Below are 24,133 nucleotides of genomic sequence, written 5' to 3' on the forward strand. Positions count from 1 at the left end.
ATAATAAATTTAACTCCTTAATGAGATTGGTTGGGCAAAAAATTACAAGGAAAATGTGCTTCTTAATCTTCTGGAGGGGGATGAAATTGCAAAAGTCTTCTGGTGTAAATAATATGACACATAGAGTGTAAAATTTGATATGTACAACATAGTTTATTTTACAAGCTTGAATTTTTAATCAGATGTTAATAGAAGTTACAGGTTTTTAATCTTTAATTTTTATTCCACAATCAGATTGTGTCATCAATTGAGAGAATAAGATAATTTAAGTCAAGTTATATCTTGGATTTTTGTTATATCCTGTATTATGGGCATCAACTGCAATACATCATCATCCACAGGTGCTAAAAAAACCTCTTTTAGTAAAAAACCCACTTTTAGACCAGACTTATCACTCGAAAGAGATTAGAAACTATTTCTGTATGGATGTGTTTAAGACATTTCATGAGGTGGGGCACTGTGACATGATTTGTGCTAAACTATTCCATCTATTGTTGGGGATAAGTAAATCTTCCAGGAGGAAAGATTTACAAGGATATACATTATTCTGTCTCACTCCAAGGCTTACTCCTTATTACAAAGGAAACCTGTTATGTCTTGGAAACTGAGAGCTGTTGAAATGTAGCTTTTGTGAAAATCCCATTTTATGATCCAGTCATTTTACAATGAAATGACTGAAATGACAGACATTAGTGCTGGCTAAGCTACATTATGGAGACTAATGGACAATTATTGCTGTAATTGAGTGAGTTAAACTTTTATTGGCTCTCACTAATTTTATTTTAAATCATGTTATTCTTAGTATTTGTTTATTAATAAGGGTGATTAACTTGAAGAAATGGGCTTTTGTAAATGGCATTCCTTAACTGTTTGTGATTTGTGTCCGGTCACCTGTCACATTGCATTACTTCTGCTCCGAGATTTTCTATATTTTCTGAAAAAGAGCATGAATTCAAATGACAAGCCTTCCTGTTTGTGTTTTCAAATGAAAGTGCTTCATTTAGAATTGGATAAAAAATTTCATGTTTAATACTTTTATTGAGAACCCTGGTTGTCCATATTTTTACTGATAATAGTCCACAACAGTGAAAGGATATATTTGCTGATACCCACGAGGGAGTTAATTTGTTTTGCACTGTTCATCTCTTTCCAACATGCTGAATGTTTTTCTCTGGCTCTGTCTCAGCTCTGGACAGCAGAACTTGCATAAGATGTGTTGGAAATAGCTGAGCTGTCACCAGAAATGGCTTTTAGAGGCAGTGTTCCAGAGGAAATTCTGACTTGTGGGACTCCTGGCAGGGGGTCAGAGCTCACCTGAGTCCTGCTGTCTTGTGGTGCTTTCCAGAGCTGCCCTTCTTGCCCAGGCCTATACAGGGGAACTGTTCCCTTCCAGTGGGTGGAATTTTGCTCCTCTCCTCCGCTCTCGTTATCCAAGATCCTTTGAGTGGCTCAGGGATTCTGAATTCCTTGCCAGTGATTTTGCAGTCAGTGCCAGGCAAGCTGAGTAGAGAAGATCCCTGCTGTGGGATGTTGGCCCACTCCCTGCAGCACGTGTTTGGGAACACAAACATGGTCATTTGCTCTGTGTGTGGTTTTTGGAGACACTTTTGTCCTGAGTACCCTGCTCCTGACCTGATCTTTGGCAACCCAATTTCCTCCCATGGTGAGGCAGGGATCAGCAGGGAGCTTTCCTCTACATGAGCGTGTTTCTGCTCCTCTCTCTGGGGTTCCTGATGGACTGGCAGACTGTGGACATGCAGGAGCAGCTGTGTCCATCGGGAGGAATGGCAGGTCTCATGGGATCACCCAGGTGTCCAGCTCTTCAAGAGCTTCACCTGGGTGAGCAATTCAACATTCTGTGGAATGTCAAGCAGTATAGCAAAGATTCTACGTTTCAGTTTTCTTTTCTTTCCCAATTTTCAATAGATACTTTGCAGAAAGACTGCCTTATTTAGTAGGGGGTTGAAAAATCAGCACTTTTCTCCCTAATATGAGCTGTATCTGAACACAGAACAATCCCTGCTTGCTGCAGAAGATTCTCTTCCTTGCAGAAAAGGTGGAGATTTAGTACAGCTTAATTATTTGGATTTTAAAAGTTATCTGTTAATGTAACATGAAGTATTTGTTAATGTAACATGAAGTATTATTATCTGACAAACTTGAAATCACGTTGCTTATATACAGAGAATTATGAGTCATTGAGAGGAAGGGCATATCTACCTAGTGAGAGCTGTGCATTGGCATCTTCCCCTGTTCTTCCACATTTCACCTGGATTTCGGGAGTTCTTGTGGAATATATATATATATATACACACACCTATTGTGATATAGTGCAAGGAATCAGATAATAGCTTTTATCTTTTCCTTTCTGGTATTATATCACAGTAAGTCATTGCGAAGATCAATCCTAAATTACTTAATGACATGTTTAATAATAGTGAAATTATAGACCTGCTGTGAAGATCAGGTATTAGATGGAAATGGCTGGGATGCTGCTTTCAAGTCAGTAATTTTCTGACTGGATTTTGGGCACCATAGGTTATTTCTAAAGGACCTGCAAAAGAAAAGCAGTCTTTGTACTTTGCAGACTTAACTTTGCTGTTCCAGAGTGTGGCACTGGGGGACACAGAGACAAATGGAGATGAAGAGTTTTAGGGGAAGCACATTCCCTTGTGCCCTTACACTGAAATCTGAACTGCAACTGCAACTTCCTTAACAAGGTTTGTTACATAAGGTCTCCGAAATGTAACAAGTACTCATCTTTTATGTGTGGAACTGAAAGCTTTTAACAACTTGTAAGAACAGGTGTTTTGTTTGTTAGTCATCCCACACAAAAGGGTTTTTTTCAAAGGAACCCAAAGGATTGGCATCTAAATCCCTTTGTTCTGTTAATAAAAATGATCAAGAACTCCTACTTTGTATTTGTAGAGAAACTATTTCAGTTAACTGAGCATGAAATTTTTTTCTGAGGACACACAGAGTAGCAAAAATAAAATCGGCATGGATGAACCCTCACATTTGTGCAGATGCTCCTTTCTGCTTAAGCAAACCCACCCCTGAAAACTTTTGAACATGCTGAACTCCTGTTGAACTTAGATGTGATGGCATTTGCAATTTAATTGCACAATGGATACTTGAAAAAATCAAACTGTTGTTGCATATACCAAGATTAGCTATAAGTAATTTTTTGTTTCATGCCTAGGTTAGCAAAACTCAAAAGTATAATTTCATATTTTCACAGAAATCCATGGAAGTAAACTGTAGTTGTTGTACCTGTCCAGGAAAATGCTGCATGCTTTGTGTTAAGTGCAACTAATAAAAATTTCTGGGCTTAAAACCGTCAACCCATATAATAAGTTTTGTTACTTATTGTGTTCAGTACAAGGATTATGATATTTCTTTCTTCAGAAATATTGTGCAGGTTCAGGAAGATGTCGTCAGTCCTCTTCACATTGTACAAATATGTTTTTTTATAGCTGGAAATGAGACACTCAGTTGCTGTAGCACTGCAGCATTTACAGTGTGTGGTATGACTGTTAAATCTGTAATAATTTCTAGAAAGAATTACTATGCCTTGTAAAGAGCTAAATCGTATTTTGAACATTTCCTTTCTTGATGTTATGTTTTCCTTCTGATATTAACCGTAAATCAGAGCCATGCTTAAAGATATTTTGCCTCTGCATAACTAAGGAAAAGTAACGAGCTAAGCTATTTCACAGAAGTAGTTTTACTGCCCGTGTAAAGTCTCAGTAATTTGAATATATGTTGGTAAAGCTTTTCTGCCTGGAGTATTATTTGCTTATGGGAATAATGCTTGGGAAATCTCTTGATGTGTGATATTCTTGCAACTAAATAAGTTGGTGCATCCTTAAACAGAATGCCAAAAAAGAAAATGTAGGTTTAAGTCAAATATGTGGAGCAGTGTGGGTAGTCAGAAAAGTAGGTGCATTAGAGTTTTTTGTCTGCACATTTCTGTTACATTACCTCACCCTCCATCACAGAATGCAGTGAATCCTTATGTCCTGATCTGGATTGCACAGGAATGGGGGAAACTGTTGGATCTGCCTGCTGATTTCCACAGCCTTCCTAAGTTCCTTCTGGTGTGGATGCAGTAGCTCTGAGCACTGGAGCCCTTGCAACTGCTTTAGCACAAATGTGGTTTGTTTTGTGATTGTTCAAAGGCTCTGCAGTGAGTACCAGTGAAATACTGTTCATTGTTGGTGTATTTTGTGCTGCCTTCTTATCAGTAGGATAATTCTAGGATAAGCAGTTAGTCACCCTCTCCTCTTGAGCCAGGGTGACACATAAGTATGGATTTAGATCACATATCAGAAATTTTGAAACTGAACTTGCTTCTGACCTGCTGCTCTTAAATGTACAGTGGAAAAGGAAATTAATTTCCAGATTGATAGGCTGATCCCTCACTCTGAGAAAGCCTGTAATATCTATTAGCATAACACAAGAGCAGCTGCAGTTTTGCCCAGAGGCTGAAGATGGTGCCTGAAGAGGAGACTATAAAGGATAAGCATAAACGGAACTTCCCTTGAGTACAGTCCAATCTTCAGATGTGCTGATTGTACCTCAGAGCAGAGGAGCGTACTGAGCATTGTCAAACACTTCCTCCAAGAAGAATTTAAAAGCAGTATATGTGCTTTGGGTGAGTTACAAGGGTTTTGTACTTTGCTTTCCCAAGACAGGTGAGTCAGGTTTGCACCTCTTCTTGTTTAGCATCCAGACTACCTGGGGAATCAAAATGCCTGTCTTCTTGATGAGATCAAGTCTTCAATCTCTTATCTTCCTCTGATACTTAAATTTATCCTACAAATCTCTGTTGCCATGGAAAGCTGCTTGGAATGGCTCCCTTGAACTCTGCTCAGATTTCCTCTTAAAAAATTCCCTTCCCATCTGTCTATTTGCCCTCCCCAGCTTGTCTCTGGCTGTTGGGTTTCTCTCTTTGGTCCAGAGCTGCTGAAGCAGGTTCACAGATGTGCTGGTCCAAGAGTTCTGGCTCATCAAAGAAAAGCATTTACAAGCACATGGTAGAAAATTAAATTGGCTTTATATTTCTTTTATTCTCCTAATGTTCTATACTCACCATTTGGTGAAAGGGGGTGGAGGAGGAGGTTGTTTGTTACCTTCGTTTTTACTTGCTAAGTGGAGATGTATGGAAATGACTTAGTTAATGGTTTTCTGGCTTCTCATCCTCAACACAAGTGAGAAGTGTTTTAGCATTCAGTTGAGGCCAAATGTTTTCAGATAAGGAGAAGATATCTTAAGGCATTTTTATTTATAATCAATTATGCTTATCTTTCTATATAGTGTATGACATTTATGCTCACGTGCAATACATACTATAAGTAAACAGCCTGTTTGGGTTAATTCAGCTGCTATCAAATCATAAATTGCTCCTGATTTTGGATTTAATGCTGAATTCTTGGCCATAGTATATTTAAATATTATTGTGGGTATGTGAAGTTTTGATTCTGTTTACAGGATTAATAAGATTGGATAGTATTATTTTAAAAGCTCCTAATGGCAAAAGCTGTAAATTTTTGTAACTTTTGTTGATGTACGAGCTGTAAGTGGTTTGATATTGCAGGATTTTCTTGTGCAATACCTGTACTAGAGAAAAGATTTGAGCAGAGAGTTAAACTTATCCTCAACCACCCTAAATACTTGTTCTAAGCAACTTTTCCTATAGGTTGGAGTACACAATATGTATGAAAATGACATTTTAAAGTCATATAATTATGCAAAATGCTTAGGGTGTTGCATACTAAGTACCTGGAATGAAAATTTGTTCCAGGGAAGAATTATTGCATAGCATTGATTCTTGAAAGTTTCCATAAGCTGTTAAGACAACTTACACTTTTTGATTGCACAGCAATAGTAATATAAACACATCAAATTTTACTTAGCTAAAATATTACCACTACATATTTTAATTTAGCAGATACCCAAGAAGATGTCAAGTAAATTGGATTCTAGCAAATTCTGTGGATGGCTCAGAGTAACTTGTGTGCAGGTTTAAACTTATGGCTGTGGTAGAGTGAAGTCAGTATGGGTAACTGAACCTGAAAAGAAAATGCATTAGGCTGGTGCTGTAATAATCAGACCAAATGTGACCACTATTCTTTTTAAAAACTTATGATATTATCCTTTAGGGCAGTAGAGTATGTCAGTCTTAACTATTAGAATAAAATTTTATTTACTGAAAATCTAAAAAGTATGAAATCAGCAAGCTTCAATTCTTATTTAAGGAGGAAGATAAAACACTGTTTTTTCATTTCTTTCTTTTTGGAGTTGCTTGGACATTTTAGAATCTTCCTTTGTGTCAGAGATCCACCTGACTTACCAAAACCTGACTATCTGGGATTCATTTTGAAACTGGTTAAACCCTATGTGCAGGGCTTATTTCAGGAAGCACAGCCATTATCAATAGGATTGCTTTCAAGATTAATAATTAGACATAGCTGTCTGCTCCAAGAAATAATATAACTCACTGTAACTTAAATGCTTTGCTTTTATATCCATTTAAGTTCCCCAAAATGCCCATGAATCAAGAGAGGCTCACCTGTGATGACCTTATGGGAGCAGATGTGATTCAAAGTGAATGAACTAATTGATTTGATAGATAATTCTCCACAGTCACAGAGTGCAACTGGAGGAAGGTGAGGTATTCCCCATAACCCAGTGTGTTGTTTTGGTACTAAAAAGCAGAGTGATATGAAACAAAGAGAACATTGGTAAACAAAGCCCCAGTGGAATATGAGACATAGTGGGGATGGACAGCCTATATACAAAGATTTTTATTTATTTTCCAGACATCTGTCCGCCTTATTTGGTTGGTATCCTTCATACATCCTATATCTTTATGGTATTTAATTTCAAGAGATGAATTATGTGAGTTATAAGGAACTACCAGTACTAGGAGAGGAAGGTTACCTTGACTTTTCCTTTCTCCAAATGCCTGTGTGTATTCCTGCTGGATTTCCTGAGTCTTGGCCTTTCACTGGGCTAATTCACAAGCCCACTGATGCTCTCTTAATGCTTTTTACTTCTGATACCTGGTGAATAGCCTTCTGCAAGGCCAAAAAAAGGTTTTTGTTTCCAAAAATGCAACTAGGCTTTCTACCTTCTAACAAGTGCATTTTGACAGTTTTGCAGTAAAATTATGGTTTGGGATTGAGTTGCATTATTCAATTTTTTCTTTTTCCCAGCCAAGTAGGTGACCTGTACAGAACCAGTCACCCTCACTGTATTCTAAATTTCTCATATTGCCATGGGGAGAACTGGAACAGAAACCCATTTTTTTTCCTAATGCTGCCACCAAAGCTTTGTTTTGGTGTTTCAGATGTAAATTGTTGGCAGATGAATGTTCCCACACAGCAGAAAGCCAGTTACTTTCACCAGTAACTGGAGTAACTTCACAGCAATTGCTTTTCCTGTCTTTGGAAAGTCCTTAATTTTCCTGATTGCTCTCCCATCATTCATGGCAACTGCTTGAAGAGGTTTCACTGAAAGGACAGACTCAAGAGCTCTCCATGTGAACTCAGGTGTTCCTTGAGGTGAAAGATGTGCTCCGAGGCTCATTTAACAGTTATTTTCCTATGGAAAATAAGGTCTTCTTGGGCTCTTCAAGAAACTATTTACTTAAATCAGTTTAGTGCTGACTAATTACATGAATAAAGCAGAAGGACACTGCTTATACAAACCATGAAAAAAATCTAAATTTAAAAAACGCCAAAGCATTTATCTGCAGTCATGGCAAGGGGCATAAGGGAGATGATACTCAGCTATAATCTGTCCTCTTTGCTACACAATACATTAGGTCAAACACATTTTTCAATATTTATTTTCTGGGTGAAATACTGACAGGAAACGAAACTTGCATACAAATCCCATAAAGGTAAACTATTTTAGGATAATGCTGATTACACTGATGTACAGAACCACATGACCCAGCATGGGTTAAAAAGTCAGTGATTTATATTCAAGAAATATTTGAATGTACAAAACAAATGGAATTTTTTAAACACTTTTTATTCTCCCTTTATTCTTTGAGGCATCAGTACTCTACTTCTTATGTTTGGATTCTTTTTGACCCCAAAAGCTGCAGAATAGCTGTTACTTACCCAAATAGCAAAGCAGCTCCCTTTTGCCATTTTGTAGACCCACAATCTTGCCCTTCCTCATTGAATATTCATGGTAAACATGGTAATGCAAAGCACTTCTGTAACTGTGGAAATGAAAGTCTATCTAGAAAGGAGGCATCTTGTTAATAAACTTTGCATCAAACGACCACCCCAAAATCCCTGCTGATTCATGTGAATCTTCTCAGGATTTTATTGCCTGGTCACAGTCTTGTTGGCTCATTTCAGCCTTTGAAAGCATTTTTCACCTGTCTGTCCTGGTTGATCAGGAGCTCACACTGAGCCACCTCAATTTCCAGTGTTTGTACAATCTGTGAAAGAAAACCCAGATGGTGAGTGAGCTCCAGCCCAGGAATGGCTCATGAGCTCTGTGCAAAACTAGTCATCTTTCATAATTAGGTTATTTCACTGTATCACATATTGAGTTACTTTCATTAGATGTGACACTCTATTTTTTGAAAATGTAAAGGATCAAACCCTGGTGACTCTGCAATGATCACTATAAACCCTGTTCTCATTACTTTCTCTTTGTTTATTTGCTATTCTGTTACCAAAAAAAAAAAAAAGTGACAAACTTCAGCTCTTGTAACAGGCCTAGATAAGCCGAATAGGTAGTGTGTCATTAAATGCATATATTAAAAAGGAAAAAAACCCACAGAACCTGTTATCTAGCAAAATTCTTAGGATGAGACCATGACCTAAAAATATAGAAGTCTTTGCAAAATGAATTTCTGCAGACTCCCTCTGGAAATGGGAAAGAACATGCTTGATTAGGCCAGTGCTAACCTTTTGAAATCGTGTTTCTCTGATATTTATTCCGTGAAATAATAAAAGGGGACATGTCAGATTTTGGAAACCCATAATGTATTCCCTTGCATTCTACTCTCCTTCTCTAACTTCAATGTTCTTCTCCTAGAGCAAACTTTTAAAATAAAAAATAAGGCTTTGGTTTGTCCATTTAGTTGACCTTTATACTTTTAGTGGCTGTGCATTTGCACCAGTTAAATTACAGAGTAGGAACATTTCCACCCTTTTTCTGGCTCTGGTTTCACCATGGGTAAGGCCAGAGAGGTGACAGGTCCTTGGGAATCAAGTATTTTCTGCTTTTTGTAAGAATAAGTAAATCACTTCCACCCTCACATGTTGCTATGCTTTGTATGGAAGTACAAATTTTTGTACAACCTCCCTCAAATTGCTCCCATGGTGATAATGGAGGAGTTTTCTCCCTGGGCACCTCAGTGAGCTGTTTGTGTTGGGAATTGCCTGCTGTATCTCTTAATGAATAGAGGCGGAATTTAATAACTTAAGGATTCAAAAATATGCAGGGTGTCTTGGAGGAAAGGTTTTCCTTTCAGCTCTTCCACTTCAGTGCTTGCATTTAGTTGAAAGTTTGGCATGGGTCTGTGCCCTTCCACAAAGGAAAACCCTGCGGCTGGGGCCTGGAAATTCATGGCAGAGAAATGCAATTCATTTCATTTTTACCAGGGAATCAAGGCACCACTTCAAGTAATCCAAGAAAAATGGTACCAAGTTCACACTCTGCAAGATGCATGTTTTTACCTACACCTGAGATCAGCACAAATAATTTTATCCAGTATATTTTTGATGTGGTGCTAAATTATTCAGTTGAATTCATGACTAACCTCTGGCTTTCATTTTTTTCAGTCTTTATAAAAATGAAAAATAACTATGATATTTCATTAAACAGGGAACAGCTTGCACTGCATGTGGAGACCTGGCACCACATGCTGTAAATCTTTATGAAAATGGAATGTCTGATTTACAGTGGTGCAAAATCACAGAAAAAGTATTTTTGCTGATCTCTGTGAAAGAGAGTAAGAATGAAGCAATTAAGATAACATTAAAGTCCTACTTGTAGTCCTGTCATGATAATCTTGTTGCTATTTGTTGCTATAAAATCATCCTCTGGATTGCTTTTTAAACTCTCTTTGATATTGGTTTTTCCCTTCCTGTCATAATATTGTCTTACCAGTGAAGTGACTGTCCATTGCTATGTCTGCAGAGTGGAAAATCATTTGGTACTCAATTTGTTGACCCCAGTTTTGTTCTGGTTTAGAGTTTAATTTTCATTTAGCAGAAGCTACACTAGTTCAGATAACAAATATTTCTTTCCTCAACTCACCAACTCCTGCAGCCTTTTCCCTGGCAGGCACAAAGCACCACCAGGGCTTCCCTCAGCTGTTCCAGCAGCTGAGAGTGGCCCCTGCTGAGCTCGGGGAAAGCCAGAGCTGGGAAACTGAGATGTCATGACAATAGCTGAGGATGGGGTTTCCAGAGAAATATTCCTGTAATTTGCTGGAACAGGGAAGTGAAATGTGCAATCTGACAACAGTGACGGATTTATAGACTGGGTACACTAATTAAAAACAACTTACTCTAAGACATTAATCTGTAAATGACAGCAGCAGGAGAGCTGGGCCGCTTTGTGCCCGAGCGTGGGAACGTTGAAGTGCCCTTCTCCTGCAACAACAGAACCTTGTTACATACAAAATTCAGGAATAACATTAAGCAAGAAGCAAATTGAAGGATTACTTCCTTCTGCTGTGAAACATATGGGGAGATGTTCTGCTGTAAACTGTACACCCATGTGCAAGACAGAAAGAAACAAAAAGTTTTCATTTGCTCTTTACTGTCTCTTTTTATTGCTTGTTTCTTTTTCACATGGATGTGGTGAAATTTAGCTAAGCAGTTGGAACAGAAAACTACTTCTTCCAACTAAATCTTTGCTCATACTAAATGTAACACCTTGGGATTGTCATACTTGAGATTTATCTGAGAAATTCCTCTGTAAAAATTTTCTTGCCCTGGATAAATTCCTTCCTTGAAACCTCCACCAGTAATCTCAAGAGTTGGACACACTGAGGAATGAAATAAAAATATTTCTGGTGTTCCAAGTACTTCTGATATTACATCTGTATTCCTACTTCAGCAATGATTTAGAGGGATGTCTCAATACATGACAAGATGACAGTTAAATGAAAATAACAGAATAATTTTGTTTTTTACAAACATCACTATAGTTTGCATTTGAATATAGAAAATTGGAACTTAGTATTTTATTACACATATGGAATTTAAAGCAGAGGAATAATAATGCTTTTTGAAAAGAATGTGAAGCTTAAAACACCCCAAAATGAAAGGCTCTGTAGATGTTTAAGAATACAATAGTTGAGTCTGATACAGTTTTATTTATTCATTTGCTATTTCTTCACTAAACTTCACCCTTCCCCCCATTTAATGGATATGTCCTTGAATATTCTCCTTATAGTCATTTAAGTAGCTGCTGAAGTTCCTAAGGCTGCAGTTTCCTTGTAATCTTCCATCTGTTTCAAACGCATTGTAAATACAGTCAGGTTTTCAGCTCCATAAAAGCACCCAGTAAAGTCAGTGCAATTACATGGAATTTTTTCAGATGAGACTCTCACTTGTGATGTTCGTGCCTCCATTTTTCCTAACCCCAAACTTCTTTTCATTATATAATTACAGTTTTTTTCAGCATTTTAATCACAAAGTGATCATGGTTGCCTGATTTTGACTGGACTTTGCATTCACAATTACAGGAAACGGGTTTTTGTGATATGGGTGTGACATTTACAAAAATGTCTGAAACTCCTTTCATAAACTGTTTTTCTAACATAGTATTTACAAAAGGAAAGGATTTACTTTATGACTTCTCTTTTGTTGTCAGCATGCTGCAATGGTGCCACAGAGCATTGTGCTCAAGACTGTTCTTAATTGTCAGGGTAGACACCAAGGACTGCTCTAGGTTAAAAATCTGTATTTACTAGTTAGAAAGGCCACACTTGAAAATGCCCATGTGATTTTTTTTCCCCTCTCAAGTGTTGAGGGCAATGCTCTCATTGGTGAAGTTCCTTGTGTTGCACAAAGGACAAGGTGTATATGTTGTTTGAAAGAATTATTCCATTGCTATAAAACACATACAGAAATGGGGAAGAGTGAAAGGATATGATGGATGTAATCTAATTATTATACTCTAAGTGGTTTTACTTTTTACTCTAGTTTAGCGTAATCATAAATGGAAACCAAGATAAGAGTTGGAGAAGAAAACTGAAGTGATTGGCTTTGAATTACAGTATTTTTTATGAGCAGTTAGAAGCTGCAGCAAAGTTGGATTCATGGCACTGTCTGTAGATATCAACTTTACTTTGTAGTAGTAAATCAGTAATTAAATCGTTAAATGCTAACTCTGAGCAGCTTTTCTGTATGCTGGGTTCCTTTAGCTGTGAGAGTCCCCATATGAAAATCTTATTTTCTTGTCTCACATATCTAGTCCAGGTCACCAGGAAATAGCTCCTAGAAGAATTCAGCATTCAATATTCCTTATTCAATGCTCCAAAACATATTTTTACAACATTTGTAATTAACCCAAAACATTTCAAATCTGTCTCTGGCATCCAGAATGTCATGAGGAACCAAAGAAGCCAGGGCAGATGATTTCATTACCACCAGCAGTGTGTATTTTATACCTTCAATATCAGTCTTCAGGGTCTGACACAAGTTGTAAGACTTTCATTGCTGTCAAGCTATATAAAGTCCTGGTGCCAGCTTCTTAACACTTGGAAAGTAATAACACTTCTCATCTTCTATTTAAAAAAGTACAGACTGTTTTCTTGGAATAGATTTGCAGAGCTTGCAGAGCTGAGCTATCCTTCTCACTAATATTTGTATGTTTATCACCATCCTGCCATGAAACCCAAATCAATTAATCTGTTTCTGTTCCCTGCAAGTGTAAAATAGGATAGCAGTTTGTGACCATGATCACAAAACTCTCTAAATTAAAAACATCATATGTGTCTTCCTTCAGAAGCCTGCATAAGAAATCTTGAATGATTCATATCTTATTTTTAAATCATGAGCTTTTGTTTCACCAGGATGCTTTCATGCTTTCTGTGTCTGAAAATGATGCAAATAAGTTGCCTCTACTGGTCAAGAATAAACACTGAAGTAAAATAAAAATAAAGAATTATACAGCTTCCCATGTATAGTTTAGGCACTCTAATTATTGTATGTAAATGCAGAATGTAAATTAAACAAATAAATTTAGATCTTACAGCAACTTAGTAAAAATACACCACTGAAAGTGTTTGGAAATTTAGTGCCTACAAAATGAATTGTGCTGCCTATTTCTGATGATGTCAAAATAAGCAGCTCCTGCCCTTATGCTGTAGAAAATGTTACGAATTCTGTAAATCGTAAGACAAATAGAAACTAATCTGTGTTGGGCAATATTACAGAGCAATTGCAGACTCTGAGGCCATTGTTTGAAGTTATCCCCATTTAAGTCCTTTAATGAGGACACTGACAGATTGCTGGTTGTGCTTGGAGTCCCATTCTGTTAATTCTCTATCAGGCATCAATGGGCCGTGCGCTCTGAGCAGAGCAGGACCAGCAGTGAACTCAGTCCCTGGGGACAGAAAATCTCCTTCTGCAGAGTCTGAAAGCTTCCACCAAGCTTAGTGAAGCTTGGAGATGAAGTCCCCCTCAGACGTTATGTCTGGAAGTACAGAGCTCCTCCAGCATGTATACAGCATGTGCATTGCAGTTTATTTCTGTTGTAACTACAAATCAGTGTGAGTTTGTTGGGTTGCATTCGTGTGTTTACAGGAATGTAAAACTTCCTGCTGGAGAGTTGTTTAACTGTGTGTGGCTGTCGCCAGGGAGCTTCCTCAGTAGCTACTGATTTGGGTTGTTGTCTTCAAGCGATCCAGCACTTGGAAATTTCCAGTGTAAATACTGGTTTGTTCCTTTTTGGCAAATATTTTGATTAGCTGTAAGTACCTATGATCAGTGTTGCTTACTGATGGTCTGAAAATGATAAGCCAGAGAAAGTTACTGGAATGCAATGGAAGTTTGGCAGCTCTGGTAGAACAGAAAGCAGAAGAATTAGAGATTCTGTTCCCTTTGGAGCTGTACCAAGTTGCTAATCTTTTGCTGTGTTTGGTATTCTAGGATGTCATGTCCACGTTCTTCCAGTTTGGGGCTTCCATCCAGCAAGAAGCCATTATCATGCTGAAGATTATGCAGGATTATGACTGGCACGTGTTCTCTCTGGTGACCACCACTTTCCCTGGATATCGAGATTTCATCAACGTCATTAAGACCACTGTGGAAAACAGTTTTGTGGGCTGGGACATGCAGAACATCATCATACTCGATACTGCCTTTGGAGATGCCAAAACCCAAATCCAGCTGAAGAAAATCCATTCGTCTGTCATCCTGCTGTATTGCTCCAAGGATGAAGCTGTCTACATCCTGGATGAGGCTCGGTCCCTGGGCCTTACTGGCTATGATTTCTTTTGGATAGTTCCCAGCCTGGTCAGTGGTAACACAGAAATCACTCCCAAGGAGTTTCCTTCAGGACTCATTTCAGCAGCTTATGATGAGTGGGACTACAGTTTAGAAGCTCGGGTACGGGATGGCCTTGGGGTCATTGCCACTGCTGCATCAGCCATGCTGGAAAAGTACTCCTTCATTCCTGAAGCAAGAACGAGCTGCTATGGACAACTGGAGAAAAACGACCGGCCCTCTCAAACCTTGCACAAGTAAGGATGATTGCTTTGGGTTATTTTAACCTCTGCAGCCTTGACACTTTTCTTTTTTATTGCCACTGTATGTTTCTTGAAGGAGAATATTGTATTTTGCTAATCCCTTAATTGAGCCCTTTTTAAGCAGCAGGTTTTCAGAAGCTCCAGGAGAATGTGCAAGAGGACTTGCTGCACTGATAGCTGTGCTCCTGGAGATGATGTGTGCTGTGGAGAATAAACACTGCTCTGAATCTAGTGTTAGAAGATGACAGAAATTGGTCTTAGAGGGTATGAAGCCGAGTGAACAAAATTGGACCGTTGTGTACTTTAACTATGAGGTAAAATTGCCAAAATGCTCTGGAGGCTGTGCCTGTATCACTTGCATAAGCAGGAACCTCGTAATATTTTAGAAGACAAGCAATGTGAAGCATTGAAGTGCTATCCCTGGAAATTGTAGAGTATTACATTAGTTAGGCAGCTTTTATCACATAAGAACTGAAATCTGTCCCCTTTACTTGTAAGGGTATATTTTTGTCACCTCTAATAGAATAACTGTGAAACTTAATCAGCATTAATCTGAGCTGATATAGCTGTTTTCTCTAAACAGTTTGTCAGATGGGAACTGCCCAGGTTTAAATCAGGATTTTTTTTTTGTTATTAATATTTTCCTTTTAATTATCCCTTTTAGACATGATACTTCAGATTACTTCTATCCAAAATGTTGCATGGTAATATATTTCTTTATCTAGACTGTGAGAGGAAGTAGGGTATCTTGCATATTTTTTAATAGCTCTTGACAATATGGAAGCTACTAAGAAATATTTACTAACCAAATAGTGCAGATGAAGTGCTCTCTACAAAAAAAGCAGGCAGAGGAAGGAAAGTTGGTGCTGATTTCAAAAGGGGATTTTGGAACAGTTTTAATCTTGAGATGCATGTGCATATTTAGATTAGGAGCTGATTACCACACGATGTCCTGGAACAGTTATTTCCCATGAAAACACAGCATTCTTCAGAAGCTTTCTTAAAACCCAAATGCAACTGAGTAAATGGATTTTAACATTTCCTTAGTGAGAACTTGCCTTTAGTATGACACTTGCAGGTTTTTTTGTGCTTCCTTTCCTATTTTTGAGCCTCTACCCTCTCTGTCCCTGGAGACATTGCAGAAACCCCATGATTCTTTTCCTGCTTTTCCTCATTATTTTAATTACCAAAATAACAAGGTAATGCTTTAATCCAGTAACTGTTTGGTACTTTCTGCTTCCTAAGCTGACCAAACCTGGGAAAAAATTCTAATACAGGCTTTCATTACTTTCTTGAATGGCTTTGTAAGTAACAAATGGGGCACCATTTGCCCCAGTGAGTGGCTGTGTGGCCCAGCAGGGAAAGCTGTGGTGTGTCCCTGGTGTCAGGGCAGAGCAGGGGGAGGCACTGCTGGGGGACTGTCCCACCCATGGCACCCCCGTGCTGGTTCCTAATGTGTGTGCTGGCAGTGGGGCAGTGGGAGCATCCTGTTAACCAAACTCTGTGCCTGAACTGCAGCACCTGACCTACAAACGAAGCAGTCCACTATTAATAATTGAACTCCAGGTTCTGTGAAAGTTAAGTTGTATTCTGCCACAAGTGTTGGGGCTTAAAATACTCTTGGAAGGGGCACAAAAACTTGAACCTGTTTTGAAAAAGGCTCCTACCCTATTGTTTGGCTAATACACTAGTGTAGACTTGAATTAAGTATTCAGTACTCAGCATAAACTGTATTTCTCTAAATAATCTTTATTTTCTCATTAAACCTGCATGAGTACAAGAACAGGGCTTGTGAGTGCCAGGGTAGTGAGATTAGACTTCACCAGGAGATTCTGCAGCATGCAGTGCATGATGCACCAAGGAATTATTAATAAGAGAAGCTGTAGTGCACTGTGGTTTAAAAAAGTCACTTCCTGATGTGAAACACTGAGCTATGAAGTAAAAATACCTTTTCTGCACTGGAGATTCTTTGAGCTTTTCCAACACCACAAGAACAAGAAACAGGCTGTTTTTAATTTAGAAATTCCAGAATTATGCTAAAATAAATAAACTTTAAATAGTCCTTCTTATGTAATAACTCCCCAAGACTATTCCTGTCACATATAATCTGCTAGCAAGGCAAGTATATACAAGCTTTTACCAGTACTAAGTAATCTTGGGGAGCTGACCAGTCTCTCATGCCAAGGTGAATTACATAAATTCATTGGACTTTCTCATCCTCATCACTAAATTTTACTTTTCTACTTCACATGAAAAATCAATGCCCTTATCAGGGTTTTTATTGTGAAGTGGAATCTGCACAGTTTCAGGTCCCAGACAGTGCAGTTTTATATTGTAAACTACAAGGTTAATGTACACATGCTGTGTTAAGAAACTAACCTGAGGAAAGGATTTTGGAGCATGTTCCCAGTGGAAAGGGCTGAAGTAACTGCAAACAGCTTATGGACCTGGGATCTGCTGTGCTCTACCTCCCAGTCCATCTGGGAATCAGTGCTGGAGAAGTAGGATTGAACAAGAGGACACTGCTGCAAGCTCAGAAGCAAAGAACTCAGTGGAAGTCAGGGAAGAGGCTGTGTAAGGGGATGCCTGAACAAAACAAAGCTCAAAATAGAGAAAAACCCCAGGATTTTTAGGCTCCATCTATTGTAATGGCAGTGTAATTCAGCTTTAAACCCAGGATAGTATTCTGAGGCTATGTTATAATAGCTAATTTGCTTGTAAATGGAAGTTAATAGTGCTTTATGTATGACTTCCCACATCCAGATTGCTATTTTATCTCTGTGAAGAAATTCTATGTAAAGAAAGCAGTGAAGTAAAAGCTCCTCCTCCCTCTTTCTCAAATCCTTTGAGTATTAAATTGGTTTGAAGATATATTTGTTTTGAAGCACACAATTTGTCTTTCCCCCATTACTGCAATTCTGAGATGCTTTTATTGGTTTCCTAGACCCAGAAGAAAATCAGGTTTGCTTTAGTTTTTGGAATGATCTGATCAATGCTCATTTCTGGTACACATGGGAAAGCCAGTTTTTCCCTATGAATAAAGGATTTATAATAAAATACGGGTCTCATTTTCAATGCATTAAAAATACAGATATATATGTATATTTGTATCTCTATTGATTCAGATAATCTTTTTTTATCTGTGTAAGACCCAGATCTCCCAAGGCAGAAAACCACTATTGTGTGAAATACTGGCACAGCAGGATAAATAGAATTAGCACCTCATTAATGCCAAGTCAGTTGAACAAACTCTTTTTCTCTCTAAAAAAAGGAAAACACAGAAGCAAACAAACAGCAAAACACAATAACCCTGCCAGTCATGGAAAATGCTGCTGCTTTGTGCATTGAAATGGTTCTGCTTTGTCTACCGGAGTACTCATGGTGTGTATGGAAGTCCTGACCCTGGCAGAGACATTTCACTGCAGCATTTCCAGCCACGCTGATCCTTTCAGGGATGGGTGAGGTTGGTAAAGCTGTTGCCATTATCCTGAAAGGCAAGAAGATGTGTCTGTCCATAGGTAGTCAGGTGTTTGCTGTGTGGTGCTGACATTTGGTGAGAGTCTGTTCTGAAATACAGCCCAGCTAGAGGCAGGATTTGGAGACCCATCCTTCTGCAGTGAAGGTGTAGGTCCAGAAGGTATCCTACCCTTCCCAAGCACAATTTCCTTTATTTGTCATCACTGAACCAGGAGCAGGAGCAATGGGCAGTCCACAGGGCCAGGGACAAAAGCTCAGTTGTCCTTACTGTTGTGCTGCTGTTATCCTTCAACACAGCACCTTCTTCAGAGGGGAGGGTTTGCTGTCCCTTGTCCTGATAGTCAGTCACCAAATTCAATATTTTGATTCCAGCTTCCATCATGCCAGATAAATTTGCCTCTTTTGAGCGAAATCTGGGATTAAAGGGACACAATGGTTTGATGAATAATCCAGAAAATCTGTTTAATATTTTCCCACTTACAGATCAACAGCCAATTGATAGAGGATTTGTTCATTTAAGTCAGAAGACTTGGGAACAATAGGTATCATCTTCTTCATTGGATGATTGAAAGTGTATAGATATTTCACTAATTATATATGAGTCCAAAGTAAAACTAGAACTTCACAGGAAACAAAAGAGGGGTTCTGTAGTGAAACACTGCCCCAGAGACCCCAGCATGGTGCTGGTTTAATTACAAAATGATTCAAGAAACTATTGAAAATCTGTATTAGAATTTTCTCCCAGGTTTGGTCAGCTTAGGAAGCAGAAAGTACCAAACAGTTACTGGATTAGAGCATTACCTTGTTATTGTGCTAATTAAAATAATTTAAAACAAGAGAACAAGCATGGCTCTGGCAGTGGAGTGGAGCCTGCCCTCAGGGCTGAAAGCAGGGCTCAACATCAGCATATCAGTGAATGCTCTTGGAGATGGAGCTGCTGCAGGCACCATCCTCCTAGCAGGGAGCCAGGCACGTATCATGGGGAAGCGTTTGGGATGCTTCTGAGCTGGTGCAGCAATATGGGATCAAATTAGGGCTGGTTTTGAAATGTTGATGCTAATAGTAGCATTAGCGTGCTAAGCATTCTGGTTCAGTTACACTCATCTGTGGCACATCCCAGGCAGCTGGACCCTTTCTAACTTTGCTCCCTCCCTTTGCCTCCCTCTCAGAAGGGTTCCCCAAGAGTTTTGTTGTTTGTATGCAGAGCTGGGGCAGGATGACTTTTCCAGAGCCAGTGAATGCTTTAAGGAGCAGCTGGCAGGAGGTCCCAAAAGCTGGCATGCTGTTCCTTTTGCACAGTCACTGAGCAGATCCCTCCCAAAGTTTTACTCATCCTGCTGGCTCCAAGCCTAGGGAGACACAGCTCCAAAGCAAGGGACCCTTGTGCAGGAGCGAGGGCTGGGAGGAGGAGGAGGAGGATACACAAAGGGGAACAAGTGACTCTGCATCACTCTAAAGGATTTGAATGTATATTAAAAAAAATCCTACATAGCATAAGATATGGAATTGACTTTAAAAAATGCATCAGTACCTTGTTTAATGGGGTTCTATTGCAGATATATTTCTGTATGTACTTCACACTTTATATATTCTACATTAAGCATTTTTTTGATTTCATTTTACAGAGGAAATCTGTTTCTTAATGATAAATAATGTGTCTTGGGTGTTTCTACTGATAAAGTATCATTCAAATGTCATGGTTGAATCACAGTAAGGAAGTTCAGCAGTTCAGAGCCTCAACAAGATGGAGAAGAAAAGACAAAATTTGGATTCACTCCTGCTTTTTTAGGTATGAGGCTGAGTGAATGCCAAGCCCAGATAGGCTGGCTGTCTAGGTTATTAAAATGGTTGGGTTTGCAGGAAAAGAGAAGTATTGTCAGATAACATGTTGGTTTTGAGGCATTTAATCTGCTTTAAATCTCAGTTTGGAAATTCCTTCTTTGAGAGAGAAGAGGGAGAGTTTCTCTTATGCAAGATGTATTTCCCCAAGCCTCTCCTGCTTCTCTTCATTGCCTGCAGTTCTCAGAGATTTGAAATTCTGCCCCATGGTGAAGAAGACTAAATAAAAAATGATAGTCCCTGATGATGGCACCTGGGGAGTTTATCAAGTGTGATTATCGCATTTGAGAGCAGGAAATGTAGCTCTGAACTCAAGGCAGAGAGGAGTCCCCTGGTCTTTCTGCTCCCTGCAGCTCTCAGGCCCTGTGCTTTGTTTTACAGGTCTAGGGACTAAGTTCTCTTCTTAGAAGGTAGCTTAGAAGTGACACATTTTCCCTAATGCCTCTGCCTTCCCCATTCTATTTTTCCCAGCTGCATTCTAGGGGAATTTCACACTAATTATAAACAAGCCTCTTACTGCAGAGCTGATTGTGTTCCTGAGCCTGAGCAGTCCTGGAGGGTCTTTAGGACACAGGTGGGCTGGCAGGAGTGTCCATTCCGAGGATGCTCCTCCCTGGCATTCCAGAGAGAGCACCTGGAGGGTGCTGAGGCTCCTCGTGTGGCCTCACACCTGCTTCTGTGTCATGGGATTGCTCTGCTGTGCTTCCATTCTGTCCTTGTTGGCTTTCTCAGGTCACCCTGACAAGTTTTTGAAACCAGGGCTAGAGTTGATCTTTGGAACAAAGTGACCATAATAATTTACATAAAGTTATGGGGTTTTTTTCCTTAAAATAATGCCCAACACAGAATCCATTAAGCCTTCTTTGTTTTGCTCTCAAATCCTTGGATGTGTTAGGAGAACACTTGTGTTGAATAGACATATATATGGTAAACCTCAAAAGAAATGCCATAGCCTGCAAACATGTTTGCTTTTTCTACCATAGAAGTAGAAAACCTCAAAGATTCTGCTCCAGGATTTCAGCTGTTCTCATCCAGTATAGGAAATCCTTAACAAACACTCATGGACGAGGAAGTCCATGTCTCCTGTGAGGATTCTGGCCAGAAAGGTGCCTCTGTGTCAGCGATATTGTATCCAAGCAAATGCACTCTGAAAACTGAGCTGTGACCCCTTTGGCAAAGTCTTCACCCATTTGTTAATTGAATTAGAGTCAATGAAGTTGTGATATTGTAGTTACAGGGTAAGAAACCCCAGCTTTTTCACTATGTTCTGGCTTTCTGGGTAAAGTTAGAATTTTGACAGGGATAAATATCGCAGTTTTGGCATTAATCTGAAGCTCTGTGTGAACTACTTGATCTTTCTGAAGCTTATAAAAATAAAGTTGGAAACCTTTAGAGAAGTTTGTAACCGCATGCTTCAAAGGCTTGCTGTGAATACGACAGCAAAAGTGTTCTGCTGCGGTGTTCTAAAACTTCTCAGTTTTTTGGGGAAGGTGACAAGCAAAAAAGAATTGTATAAAAAGTGTTTTTAAATACATAGTTAAGGTTAGGTTTTTTGCATGATAAAAAAACCTGTTTTGAATTCGATGTGAGACTAGCTTAACTTCTGTCAGAAAAAAGGTGTCATTTTGTATCACCTGGGGAATCTTACAAATTTCAGTGTGCAAAAGTTAATTAAGACTTCAGTGTCATAATACCACCACAAGGCCTTGTGCTAGCGTGCCTTTGCAAAGGCTGTAGCTTTAATGAGGAGTGAAAACAGATTAACTACAAATCCAAGGTGTGTTGCTAATTGCCCCATCAAAGTAAGGAGTTCAAATAACTAAACACCTCATTTAGTTAAGAACAGGAATTTGCATTTCCAAAGCTACTTCCGAAAAATATTTTATCCAATTCAGAAGCCAAAGACCTCTTGCACAGAATTAACCTTGGATAAACTTAAAACTCTAGAAGAGTAACATAATACAAATTCTTCACAGCATTATTCCTAACCAGGAGCAGACAAGCACTTGGCTATTTTTTGTAGGACAAGCAGTTTGGGATCGTGGCCAGTAAAAGCAGAGCAGGACTTCTGTCCTTTGCAGAGGAAAAATGACAATCCAAAAGCGAGTGCAGGTTGTAGGCATTGATTTTTGGAGAACACGGCAGCTGATGAATTTTGTACAGAAGAATGTGCTTGGGGAAACAAGAATCTCTTTGAAGTTCTTTTTTATTGCTGCAATGTGAGAATCTGGGGTAGCTCAGAGTGCGTCACTCGCACCTTTGTATCAGGATCAGAGAATACAATTTTAAGAGACTTTTCAGATTAGGGAATTTAAAAAATCACACCAAAAACCTTGCAAAATGTGTTTCTTTACTTAATGGCTGGTAAATTCACATGATTTAAAATATACACTGAGCTCAATTTTTCACTTTAGAGTTGTTGTTCATATTAGTCTTTTTTGGAACCCTTGAGTTTCAGCACTGCATCTTGTGATAGCCCTTACCTAGCTTCCAGGCTAGGACATTTGAATATTAATCCCAAAATATAATGAGTAGTGTTTGAAATCGGGGGTGGTGATCCTTCTGAGGAAGGGTTTAACCTCCAGTCCCATCACCATTTTCTGTGCAGTTAAAAACCCAGGTGAGCACAAAAGCCTGAGGAGTGCAGGGTGTGTGTTTGGGGTCCAGCCCTTGGCAGGGGACACACTGTTGGCTTTCAGCCCCAGTGGAACGGGGTGGCTCCTGCCTGGCCTTGTCAGGTGATTCACAATTGGGTCAGGGTACAGAAGTGAAAATGCAAGGATTGCCTGTTTCCACAGCACATCCTTGATTTCCTCTTGTGCTCACCTCCCGGGCATTTCACTCCCTGGGTCACAGTGAATGTTATGCTGGTTCCTTACATGTGAGCACAAGTAAATCCTGTTTGGTGTTTGCTGCCTCTCAAGGTGGCAGATAAGCTTTTTGTTCCCAAGCAAGATCTTTCACTGTTGGATGAAAAATGGAATGTACAGGAAATTAGTTCTACTGGACAGCAAAGTTCTGTCAAGGGGAAAATTTTGACACTGGAAGCCTATAATGAAATGTGAGTTATTACAATGGGTGAATTTACAAATTGCTGTCAAACTGGCGTTGAATGATGTTAATATGACTGTTCAGGGTAGTGCACATTTATTTATTAACTGTTATGATACAATGCCATTATTTCTTCTGGGTCTATATATGTTTATTTAGTGTGCTTCTGCTACTGGGATTTTCAGGCAGCTATGTCAATATAAAGCCTTTTCCTTTGAATCTGGAGCTGAGGAATTTTGTCTGTGTCACATTCCCCAGGAGATTATGCTGCCATTACTGCTAAAAAAGCCAGCCGTAATAACCAACCAACTAACCCAAAAATCCCCTCCAAACCCATACAAACATATAAAGCAGTATTGGTGTCTTGTTGGTAAATCACTACAGGTAATGTATGAGGAACAGTGAATTTCTGCCCTTGAGAACACATCTCTCTATAGGATGGACATCTGCACTTCTGCCTGTATCAGTCTTGGGCTGAATTTCTTTCAATTAAATACACTGAGAATTCAGAGCAATTCAATGTGAACAACTTCAGACCACAGAGATGGGCTGGGAGATATATTTTCTTCCCAAGATTTTGAATTGAAATTTTACTTCTTACTGTGGGATAGCCCTGTCAGCTTTACACTAACAGTGTGGAGTTTTGATTTTTTTTCCAACATTTTACAATTTTTCATTCTTTTATATTTTATTTTGTGTCCTTCTATTTTTTCCCCTATTCAAAATACAAATTAATTCATATGTCTTTTGAAAACCATTGAAAATTAAGGTAAATACAAAAGAATAAAAATGTAAATCCTTTTTCTTTTGAAATTACTGAACTGAATATTTACCAATACCTACAAAGCTTTCATGTGTGGTTTTGGCATTAGTGGAATTTATCCTCATGGCACAACAACACTGTTTGTGGCTGCAATTTTGGGAAGAGCTGACAGGACTCCTGGAGCTCTGAATAGGGGAAGACAGATCAGATGCACTTTGCTCTGAGTACTACTCAGTGGCACAATAGTACAATGTTACCCA

The 24,133-nt window shown here is 38.9% G+C and overlaps 1 protein-coding gene across 1 annotated transcript in view; it reads left to right on the forward strand.

Moving 5' to 3' along the window:
* GRIN2A (glutamate ionotropic receptor NMDA type subunit 2A) overlaps positions 1–24,133 on the forward strand; it is a 150,864-nt gene that overhangs the window by 74,584 nt on the left and 52,147 nt on the right. The window contains exon 3 of the mRNA XM_041462764.1: positions 14,145–14,737. Coding sequence (XP_041318698.1) covers positions 14,145–14,737 — 593 coding nt within the window. The remainder of the gene's footprint in view (positions 1–14,144; positions 14,738–24,133) is intronic.

Source organism: Pyrgilauda ruficollis, unplaced genomic scaffold, assembly GCF_017590135.1.
Source record: "Pyrgilauda ruficollis isolate IOZ18807 unplaced genomic scaffold, ASM1759013v1 scaffold16, whole genome shotgun sequence".
Taxonomy (NCBI): domain Eukaryota; kingdom Metazoa; phylum Chordata; class Aves; order Passeriformes; family Passeridae; genus Pyrgilauda; species Pyrgilauda ruficollis.